We start from the raw sequence: 10,395 nt of genomic DNA, 5'->3' as shown, positions 1-10,395 counted from the left end.
CCACCACCCAGCCGGACTCCAGTTGACCGTGATGTACCGTCCAGCCTTACATTATAGACGATACCCGGGGATCTACAGGTGAGTTGTTTGGGCAGATGTGGCGGGCAGTGCAGCAAGCTCAAACATGCCCTAGTGGACAATTGGCACTCGCAATGTTTTACAGCCCCCTTAATCGAAACTTCTACGTTACGCATTCGTCTCTCAAGCTTGTACACTGTCGCTATGAGAAGCGAGGGTTGGTTCCCGTATTTCTCGTTAATGTTTACGCGTCCTGCATACATCAACTTCGGGGATATGTACTCTTGAGTCCATCTACGGCCGCAGACGGTGTCCGAACTTGCGGTAATTCGTAAAAGAGCACGCATTTTGTCAAGGACGCCAGTCGGATGTCTGCGCATCATCACACGTACGGGCGGAAAGACAGGTCAATGCAGAAAGGTTCCGCCGCCGCCGCGAACTTGGGCGGTTCGCGTGCGTCCACGTGGATCGGCGTCAAGTATCGACGTTGCTCGCCCTTCCGATTCCGACTTCGTCTTGCCTTTCGTTCTGCACTGTGTCTCCTCAGCCTTCCCCTCTCCTAGACGACACGACGCCGTGGTACAATACTCTAAACCGCTATAATGAGTGCTAGGACCGTCTGTGCAATTAGGTCTGCGGTGTTGCACTCGATTCGCCGTGCACCACGTCTCTCTAGCAGCGTCGTTCTCGTCAGGCTACGGACAACAGCACTTCCACGCTCCTCCCTTCGCGCTCGGCCTTTGAATACCAGCGCAAGAGCTGCATCACTTCCCGCCGCGTCCGTCCCAGCACGCACATATTCTTCCAGTGCAGGCGGAGCGGTGCAAACACTCCCCGACCCCGACCGGCCAGACCTGTTCTACCACCTCTTCCCCGCACCCACCAGTATATCCGCCTCTGCCCCCGTCTTTGCGCTCTCGTACCTTCCGGAGTCCCCTCCATCTGTTCTGTCTTGCGCGGTTATTGGGTGGCTACCTGCGGCCGGGTCCGGAGATGAGGCCGGGCTAAATGACTTTGTCGAGAACGGTACGTCTCCGTAAGCCGTGTACTCGCGGCACCTACACGCAGCTGTCTGTTCGAAACTTTGCTCGTTGACGCAAATACCCGATGTAGAACGGTTCCGCGAGGTCCTGCACGGCGCGGTACAGTCTGCGCTCCGAGACGGCGCAGACGAGGTGCAGAAGAACGGCGCGATCCAGACGCGGGAGGGCTGGATGCATATCCATGGTACGTCACCATTTTCCTCCGTAAAGGACTCCATGCGCGGGTTCGTACTCCCTGATTCGTTCTGATATATTCGTGCTTTACAGATAGCCGTAATTTGCCCGCGCTAGGACGCATCGGTGACCCGGACGACATCATCGCGTCTGTGCGCGTCGAGGACGGCGAAGTGAGTCCCACTTGACGCAACTGTGTCCTCCTGGAGCTGACGTTGTCTCGTTTTAGATTCTGGCCGATACGTACCAACCAATGCCGTCATATCGTCTCTGCACAGCCGACGGCGTTTTACAACTCACCGACGGCCTCATGGCGCGCCTAGTGGAGACGCTGCAGGCAAAAATACGCGAGGAACAGCAATGACGCACGAAGGTCTCTCTTCCGAGGCACCATGTAGCTTGAGATGGGTGCAGGCACACCGGACATACGGCGGCCACATGGTACTGGTATTAATACTCATCTCGTCACTGCGTCTACCGCCTCACGTGAGGACAGTGCGAAGTCTGGAGGATGGGGCTTGTCGATGACACAGCGGTACGAGGCGGTAAGTCTATAGGCCCAGTACCTTACTCAAACCTGTCGCTTTGGTGGAGATGGAGAGGGGGTCTGTCTAATTGGGATGCTGATGGTGTACCTCGAACACACTATTATCCACATCGCGCCATTGTCATGTCGGGGCTCGCAGCTATGGACATCTGACATCGTCCGCGGTCCATATACTCCGTACATGCTCGGTATGATGCTCCAGCCTTCGCGGGAGGACCGGAGAGAGCGTGGCGGTCAGCCGAATTTGATGATGGAAGTCCGAAAACATCGGGCAATTGGCACAGTGGTAGCGCGCACGCTTCGCATGCGTGAGGTCCAGGGTTCAATCCCCTGATTGTCCAGTACAGTTTTTGTTTTGTTTCCGATTAGCTGTTCTGAGGGCAGTCGTGTCGTTATATGAAGCGCAGGATGAGAAGCAATGATCTCTATGTCATTGAACGGGAACATGAGCTCAGTCGTTCGCAGCAAAGGGCAGAACACGCGAGGAAACCGATCCAGTGCACTGCCGGCACGGTGACCTCGGCGACTCCGGCGGTCTCACCGTTAGTGCCACTGTCTCTTGTCCTTGTCACTGCCGCGCCTCTGCGTCGACCGCAGCTCTCCTGCCTCTGTACTTATTCTCAACGCCCATCTGTCCCCTCTGCTGTCTTCTCGCTCTCTCACGACCTCATCGCGTCCCCCGTCGCTTACGCCGATCACCCACGACCTCTATCACGACTGCCGTCATGAGCACCCGGCCACCCCCACTGAGAGGTGAGGATTACGCGTTGCTTCGACACACGCCGGAAGGGCGTGGGGCACGTCGCGCAGTACAAATCAACTGACTGGTTGCTCGTGCAGCGGAGGAGCGCCCTCCTGCATACAGAATGGTCACCCGTGTGTACAGTAGCAGCCTACGACCTGTAGTCATAGTCAGTGAGTACTCCACCTACGCTCGTTGCGCATCGGCCTTGGTATTGACGTTACGCGAAGTCGGAAGCTTGGCGGCGATATGGACTCTCATATGGTAAGCAGGCTGTTGCTTCTGAAGCTCGGAGCACCGTTCGCTGACGACGGCTTGCATGATTGTAGGGCTGTGAGTACTACCTGCTGGTATGTCGATGCGAGTTTCTAAGCGTTGGAATTAGATCCCAAGTTTCCAAGATATCAACGAAGACAAAGCGAGTGCGTACCTTTCCCATATGAAGGCGCCCCGATGTTCTTGCATGCTGAATGACAATCGGGCATATATGATATCAGATGGGCAACCGAAGTTCGCCGTGTTTGACATAGTACTTGGAACAATATACTCCGTGGCGTGCGCTATCGAGGTGTTTGGTGTCATCGCGGCTACTGTGGTATGTTGCACACTTCGAATTGACATCAATACTATCATCCTAACTCGCCGGGCACACAGCAACGGCTGCCTCTAGTACGACTCTATGCCATGCTCTCACTTGTTGGTTCCTTGGGTGTAGTGGCAGCCGGGTTCCTGCGCGTCGTCATTCACTTCGTGTACAAGGTGCGCAGCCAGGAATGTGGTGATTGGTTAAAATACTGATTCTACTCTGATCCTGTAGAGTGGGCTGATTGACGAGTGCGAGAAGATCGCACAAGGGGAGGGAATCGATATCGTGAGTTCCAGTACCCGCGCGCGAGGGATAGACTATGCTAACGTCTACGCAGCGCTTCGGCATCTGGTTCCACCACTTCAAGGAGAAGCTCACAGCCCCAGAAGCCCAAAATTGTGCGTACCAGTCTCAATCTGTGAACTGCAACAGTATTGAACTTGCACCACTTCAGTCTGCAATAGTGCTTGGAACAAGGACTCGCTCAGAGAGATTCTCTTCCTCATCTTCGAGATCCGTACGTCATCTGCCCATGCCTCTTCCCTTCAACGCGTCTAACGAACTCCTCTATTATCAGTCTTCTCCATCTTCTTCACTATGATCGCGTTCGCGTACTACCATCAAGTGCAGGACCCCACCTCGGCCGCGAATGTCCAGCGCGCCCCCGCCCCAGCCGGGCAAGGCTACCCCGAGCACTACAACCGCCCGTACGACTCCGACCCATACGCCCCTTCATACGCGCCGTACGACGCCGCGGCAGCCGCTGCGCCGAGCTACCAAGCCTACGCGCCACCCCCCGGCCCGCCTCCCTCCAACATGGGCTATGGGGTCGGTATGGACGCGGGCGGGGATCACAAGGACACGAAGGACCGGGAGCTGCGGGACGACGAGAGTGATGTGACGAAGTTCGATGACCCGTTCGCGGATTTCGACACTTTGCCGAAGCAGCCGGCGGCGCACACGACGCCGACGCATTGAGTTCGCGCTTGCTGTATGGTAACGTCGCTTCTAGCTAGGGTATGAGGACGTGTACTCATCCGTGTTCTGCAGGACTGGACATTTGCTTTTCTTGTTGAATATGATATCTTTTCTTGTATGGCTCAATGGACTTGACTTCTGACTACGATAACTGCTACTTCTGCTGACTTTCGGATCGACATGCTACATGTTGTGTTGACGACTTAAGCGCGACAACGGCAAATCAAGACGCCCGAAGATTCGCTGAAAACAAACGGGATTCTGGTGTCCAAGGATACATATTAGGTCTACATCGTACAGCGCACACGCTCATAGGCACAGCGTATCTCCATCGTGAGTCTGCGCAACCCGAAGCTTAAAGCTTGTGTTCCCGCGTCGCACATCAGACGCTGGTGGGAGCGGCCCTTCGCTCAGCCAACCGGTCGGTCATAGTGATCGTGATTCCCTGTGAGTAGTTCGTTCGAGATGGCCATTGTGAGCTCATGCGGCGTTTTAGCAGGAACATCAGAGACTCACGTCGGCAAGACAGACTTCATACACGGCCTGGTCGATGTTCTTCAACATGCCCACGCACGTCTTTGCGACGCACTTGTTGAAGGCGGCGAGGATGACTTGGTTTTTGCAGACGCAGACGTCTGTGAATTCACCCGGGCACGCATTGCTAACGTTGACGTCTTTGAGGCATTTCGTCGCACAAGCTGTCGTACCCGATGATCATGATCAACAACTCAACGACAAGTGTCTCCAAGAGGTGCTTAACGTACCGGCTATGGTCGAAAGGCTGCGCCCAGACAGGGAAGGCAAGGCTCTGACGGAGGCAGCGAATAGGACAAGAGGAAGGATGATGGAGGTGCGCATAGTGCTTCAACTCGTTAGGGTGGTACCAAGGAAAGCAGGAGACTCTAGTTGGATCGCTGGGCACTGCAAGTGCTGAAGGAGAGGTTTTATAGCCTTGAAGACGCTCGGTTCGCCCCCAAACGTCCACGTACCTTAGCCGTCTTGGTGAGTACTCGTCGGCCATGACCTCATGTCTTTGCTTTGACCGGGGCGCGCATTTATGACGTTGAATTTGGAGTAGGTTAGCATGGACATTTTCACGGGCCCGAACAAGCTCGTCGGCGAGTATCCGCGTGGTACGTCCCGTTCACGTTAGCGCGCCATACGGACTACACGGGCTTTAGATTTTCCTTGGGGACAGACGGTGGTGACGTCGTCGTGGCGGGCTCGGCGACATGAAGGTTGTGATCTTCGGCCCACGAAACTGACCGCAGCGGTTCCGTGGCCCTTGTCAGTCGGTAGCTTGTAAGACGTGAACTAACACCACCATCGTAAGAGGGACGGCCGGATTTGCGCCGCAAACCTACGACCACAACCAGCTACACAGACCTTCGAAGAATGATCCGCAGGTGCGCGTGCAATAGTACTGTTCGACATCTGAGGGTGTAGGACAAGAACGCCGTACGGTCAAGGTGAACAGTTTTGCAGGTCTATCGTTCAAAATGTTGTTTTTTCTCATTGACTTGCCTTCGACCAGATCTTCCGTTCTGCCGGAAGACTTCAACTCATGGAGGGTGTAGTAACCATAGGTCGATTGCCCACGAGTCATTATTTGTCATCTCAGAGATGATACCGGGAGAAACATGGCGCAAAAAGACACAGTCAAGAGGTAAGTGCGTGTCTTCGTGACCTGTGAGCTGCTTGGTCAGGCCCTGTATGAAGACATTTCACACTCGCGTCCTTCCCCTCGGCGGGACGCTTGCCGCTCGCGGCGAGTTCTGTCAAGCAATAAGCTTGGTATTTGAAGGTCGCAAGACTAAGCGTGTATGGTTATCGTCGCCAACAATTCTCAACAGCGGTATGGTACGTGCAATTTATAATCCACCGTGGTTCTTGAAGTTCATACCCAATTTACAACCATTAGCTGCGATGCTAGTGCGCAAGAGCTAGTACCAATGGGACTTCGTGAATATCCTCAAAGCCATCCCCTCGTTTTGTGAGATCAGACACAGTCCGGTCTAGTCTCGAGCCCGATAATTTCCCCGCCCAGCCACCGCGTAGTACCGCTCGGGGCGTGTGGCACTAGAGTAATGGAGATGGTGTCTCTGGCGCGCCCGAGAACGCCGTCCATGCTGTCGCGACGATTCAACTGAGTAGAATAAGTTGATAGGAGTGCCTCCGGGTTTCTGGGAATACAATGATTTGCCTCAAACCCGGTAGCCGTGGCGCAAGCTCATCTCCTTCAGTTGAGTCGGCGCAGGGGGCCTGCCAGGCATTCGTCTCTTGACGGTATGTTGCATCTCTGCCTCATACGAGCCTAGCGTGTCCATTCTCGAGACTGCTAATCACAAATGTTGTACAGTCGATAAAGGCCGCGTCAAGTCTGCGCCCACGCACATCTGAGGCACGGTGCCAATCCAACTCCCGGACCTCACGTCAAACCCCGCGCCCGCGCATTTGCTCATAGAGTTCACCAAGAAGCCCGACGCCCGTGTTCGATGCGCGCCGCAGCTCAATTGTACACCGTACAGCCACACAACACGTCCTCCCGTGGACATGATACAGATGCAGATGCTGATACCGAGCATTTCCTGCGCACGTCCTACATGTCCAGCGGTACAGCGCACCATCATGTCGAAGCCGCCACTCCCCCCAACATCAAGTAGAGCACAGCGCCGAGCCGCCGCGAAGCCCTTGCTTCTGGCTTCTGAGCTTCGCGCCCTGGAGTTCGTGGCATATATCCGCCGGAGAACCGCCGCCGCCACTGTCGCGGGCGCAACCCAATTCCCTCCAAGTTGTCGCGTTCGCAGTTCGAGTCCAGCGCAGTGACGGAGCCACCCATTTCGGTTGCACGACGCTTCATCCCCATATTCGTAAATCCACGTTAACCGCAAACACCCCGGGCAGGAAAGGCGGAGTCACACCTCAAGCTCAAGCTTCACGTCCAGCTCGCCATTCCGCGCTTCGGCCAGGTACGACGCTGGGAACGCGACGCCTGCGTGACCGCGGCGAACAGCAACAATCGAAGTCGAAGCGGCTCGCCTCCGAAACCTAGCAAGACGCGTTCACCCGCCACCACGGCTGTCTGCTGCCCCCCTCCCCGCCTGCGACCACTGGGGAAGCCATCTTTCTGGAGCCTGGGGGGCGATGGCGCGCTCCCGGTGCGACTTCCCTTCGATGATGCGACTCGCGATTGACGAGCGGTATCACACCTGCCTGAAGGTTGCGGTGCTGGTGGACCGTGGTAGACGGTGCCCTCTAGGTCCATGATCATCTGCCACTTCGAGTTGAAGTACAATGGCACGAGCAGAATTCGTGTATCGTCTTCTGTTATGATATCATACCCCGTTCTGTTGTGCCTCACCGTTCCAGGGAGCTCGACCGGCTGCCTGATGCCGGGATTAACAGACGTGCCATACACGAAGTTGCCGCCTCGCAGGGAACAAGGTCAGGAAGTTCCTGTTCCTTTGCAGATAGCCAAGCCTCCAAATCCCAGGGCAGGCACATGGAAGCGCGTCCCATGCCCGGAGGTTCTGACGAGAGTGGCCATCGAGACCGGGCCCTTCTTCGCATGCGCGCGCGGAGTTGGCACATGGAAGGTCCCGCTTCTTGCGCAGCAGTAGCACATTCAGTCGATACCCGCCAAATGGAGCTACGACGCACGCAAGTGGCCGTTCCACCAGAAACGATTTGCGATGATGATGCAGGTATATTGCGGGGTCAGAGGCATGCTACACGAACGAAACCCATCCAAAGCCAGGGAGGATACACCCGCGCGCGGGACCAAGCGGAACGAGAGAGCTACGAAAAACCAGAAACAGAGCCGGGGGTCATGACTAAAATGCGCGTACGTGGGGGGAATAGCGAACTATATAAGTTTAGTGCGTGCCGAAAGTTCGTTCTCGCCAAGGAGCGTGGGAGGTGGGACTACAGTGCACCGGGTGTGAGTAGGGGCTGAGCGGGGACGCGGTCTAAGGGGGGACGCGGGGAGCTTAGAGCGCGAGGGCGGCGGCGCCGACCGCGGCGAGGGCCGCGAGCGCGTTCACGCCGCGCGAGGACGCAGCGTTGCTGGTCTGGGAGGGGGCGGCCGCAGAGGTGGAGGTGACGGAGGCGCTCGCGGATGCGGACGCGCTGCTAGCAGGGGCCGTCGCCGACGCGGCGGGGGCGCTGCTGCTGAGGGTGACACCCTAGGGGAGAATGAAGGTTAAGAGGGAGATGTACGGAGAGGGGACGGGGTGCTTACCACTGCTGCGCAAGCACTCTGTGCGGCGGCCTCGGCCTGCAGGAGGTCGTTGCCCGAGCACGCGCCAGCGATACAGGTGGTGGTGCTGTTGATGAAGTCGCTGCTCTTGCAGAGACACGCGTCGTCAAGGGGGTCGCAGGTGCCAAAGTCCGCGGCCTGCAGGCAGGGCAGGGAGCAGGCTGGTACAAAGGCGCGCGGCAGTCAGGATCGGCGTGATTGGGTGCGCGCTATGTGGGGCGGAACGTACCGGGGTAGGTAGCGTCTTGCCTGCGGTTGATGCCAGCGGCAGAGACGGAGGCGACGGCGGCGAGGATGAGGATGGCGGAGCAGCGCATTGTGGATGAGTGCGGTGGGCGGGGTGGAGGCGGGCGGAGGAGGTGGGCGGGGTGGAGAAGTAACTCGGTGAGTTGCTGAGGGAAGGGGCGGACAAGGGAGGCTTTATAGCGCGCTCGCGTTGCGGGGACGTGCCAATTGCAAACGATCAGTGTGTTCGGGTCCCTGTGGGAGATCAACCATATCCAACAAACAATCGGCCCAAAGCAGCCTTGCATCGGCAGCCCGTCCGCGTGCGGGCTGCTGCTTCTCTCGCCCTAGCCGCGTTCCTGATGCGTTGTACATCTTGTGGGCGCGCTGTGTGTTCGCACCAGGATCAGCAAGGGGTCGCTGTGTCGGACAATAGGTCCCTGTACGAAACAAAGGACGGGCTGGGCGTGCGCTGGCGAGGGGACTGCCATAAGCGAGCGTGAAAGGGACTCCCATTGTGGGCGGCGTGTGCAAACACCGTCGCGGACGCAAACAACGCCTTCCGCTTTCACCCAGGCACATCCCACCGGCCCGCCCCACGCCGCCATCATCACGTAGCCGCCCAGGGCCCGGCCGGCGTCTTGCTCCTTCTGGCGCCGCCCCCGAAGAACTAGCAAGCACCGGGCAAGCCACCGAACCTTATTTCTGCCGCCACCGCGCGCAAACAACACCAAAGTGCCCGAGTCGCTGCCAGACAGTTGTGCCGTTCCCGCAAGCCTAGCTCACCGACTCCGACATCCTCAAGACATGGTGCGTTGCCGTCCCGCTCTTCCTCCCCGTCGTGCAAAGTGCTGACCGAGTTCCCCCAGGCCCCTTCCGCTAAGACCACCAAAAAGGTGCGCATATTGACCCGCCTGTAACAGGACATATCCTCATCATCTTGCATCCCTCTGCTCTGCTTGGAAATCTTGGTCTCCTCGTCTGCTTCGCATCCTACCCGCTCCTCTGTGCTCGTGAATTCAGACCGGCAAGCAGCGCTCGGCGCTCCAGGATGTCGTGACCCGCGAATACACCATCCACCTCCACAAGCGCGTCCACGGCCGCTCCTTCAAGAAGCGCGCCCCCTGGGCCGTCAAGTCCGTCGTTGACTTCGCGCACAAGGCGATGGGCACCACGGACGTCCGTCTCGACCCCAAGCTCAACCAGGCTCTCTGGGCACAGGGCATCAAGTCCGTTCCTCACCGGATACGCGTAAAGCTTGAGCGTGCGTACTTTTTTTTAAATCGGACATCGGGGTCGTTCTTTTGGTAGCGGGCAGGGGGAATTATTCAATGGGAACTAACGGCTGGTGGATGTGATATACAGGCAAGCGTAATGACGAGGAGAACGCGAAGGAGAAGCTCTTCACCTACGCGAGCTACGTCCCCGTAGAGTCCTTCAAGGTGTGTCCCCTTGCTCTCCTTCCTCGTACCATCTTACTCACACTGCTGTCTCGTCTAGGGCCTCGAGACGGTTGTCGTCGACGCCGAGTAGATGTTCTATCATTTTTCTACCGCTTTGTGTCGATACTCCTCCCGAGCGAGGTGGCGCCCGGGTCGGAGGGAAGGGAAGGAACGGCCCTGGGGCTGTCTGTCCGCTGTATTATGCCTTGCCATGCACCCACACGTACGTACGCTCCGCCGCACGCGCTACTGCCCCCATATGCTATGTCGAGCAACCAAAAACACACCACCGCCATATCAGCGTGTCCACCTCAAAGCTGAAAGCGCACTTCTCCTGGCAAACAGGTATTCTATCTTCGCGAATCTGTTTTTGAGATTTATT

The 10,395-nt window shown here is 57.2% G+C and overlaps 4 protein-coding genes and 1 non-coding gene across 5 annotated transcripts; 4 read left to right on the top strand and 1 right to left on the bottom strand.

Annotated features, from left to right (window-relative positions):
- Window positions 1-773: 773 nt before the first annotated feature.
- On the top strand, window positions 774-1,578 carry TRAVEDRAFT_82544 (uncharacterized protein; the record flags this gene model as incomplete). Its single annotated transcript, XM_008045516.1, has 4 exons — window positions 774-1,044; window positions 1,132-1,249; window positions 1,333-1,408; window positions 1,465-1,578. Coding segments are annotated over 4 exons (579 nt in total), but the record flags the coding sequence as incomplete, so codon positions are not given.
- A 473-nt stretch (window positions 1,579-2,051) lies between these two features.
- Window positions 2,052-2,123, top strand: TRAVEDRAFT_t209. Its single transcript has one exon. It is a non-coding gene; the product is annotated as a tRNA-Ala (tRNA).
- Window positions 2,124-2,359: 236 nt separating this feature from the next.
- Window positions 2,360-4,236, top strand: TRAVEDRAFT_31525 (uncharacterized protein). The gene is made up of 11 exons (XM_008045184.1): window positions 2,360-2,535; window positions 2,623-2,693; window positions 2,910-2,946; window positions 3,022-3,119; window positions 3,179-3,283; window positions 3,342-3,395; window positions 3,448-3,508; window positions 3,565-3,627; window positions 3,688-3,938; window positions 3,969-4,106; window positions 4,161-4,236. The coding sequence occupies exons 2-10, from the start codon at window positions 2,649-2,651 to the stop codon at window positions 4,086-4,088; spliced, it is 834 nt and encodes a 277-aa protein (XP_008043375.1). The 5' UTR covers window positions 2,360-2,535; window positions 2,623-2,648; the 3' UTR covers window positions 4,089-4,106; window positions 4,161-4,236.
- Window positions 4,237-7,788: 3,552 nt separating this feature from the next.
- TRAVEDRAFT_31524 (uncharacterized protein) lies at window positions 7,789-8,953 on the bottom strand. The gene is made up of 3 exons (XM_008045183.1): window positions 8,576-8,953; window positions 8,329-8,507; window positions 7,789-8,272 (listed from the first exon to the last, which is right to left on the bottom strand). Exons 1-3 carry the CDS (start codon window positions 8,661-8,663, stop codon window positions 8,078-8,080), a joined length of 462 nt encoding a protein of 153 aa, XP_008043374.1. The 5' UTR covers window positions 8,664-8,953; the 3' UTR covers window positions 7,789-8,077.
- Window positions 8,954-9,327: 374 nt separating this feature from the next.
- On the top strand, window positions 9,328-10,323 carry TRAVEDRAFT_154749 (60S ribosomal protein L31). Its single transcript, XM_008045515.1, has 5 exons — window positions 9,328-9,381; window positions 9,441-9,467; window positions 9,595-9,835; window positions 9,937-10,013; window positions 10,072-10,323. Exons 1-5 carry the CDS (start codon window positions 9,379-9,381, stop codon window positions 10,102-10,104), a joined length of 381 nt encoding a protein of 126 aa, XP_008043706.1. The 5' UTR covers window positions 9,328-9,378; the 3' UTR covers window positions 10,105-10,323.
- Window positions 10,324-10,395: the final 72 nt, after the last annotated feature.

The sequence above is a fragment of the Trametes versicolor genome (assembly GCF_000271585.1).
Source record: "Trametes versicolor FP-101664 SS1 unplaced genomic scaffold TRAVEscaffold_12, whole genome shotgun sequence".
In the NCBI taxonomy this organism is placed as follows: Eukaryota; Fungi; Basidiomycota; class Agaricomycetes; order Polyporales; family Polyporaceae; genus Trametes; species Trametes versicolor.
This window is presented reverse-complemented; position numbering and strand designations above follow the sequence as displayed.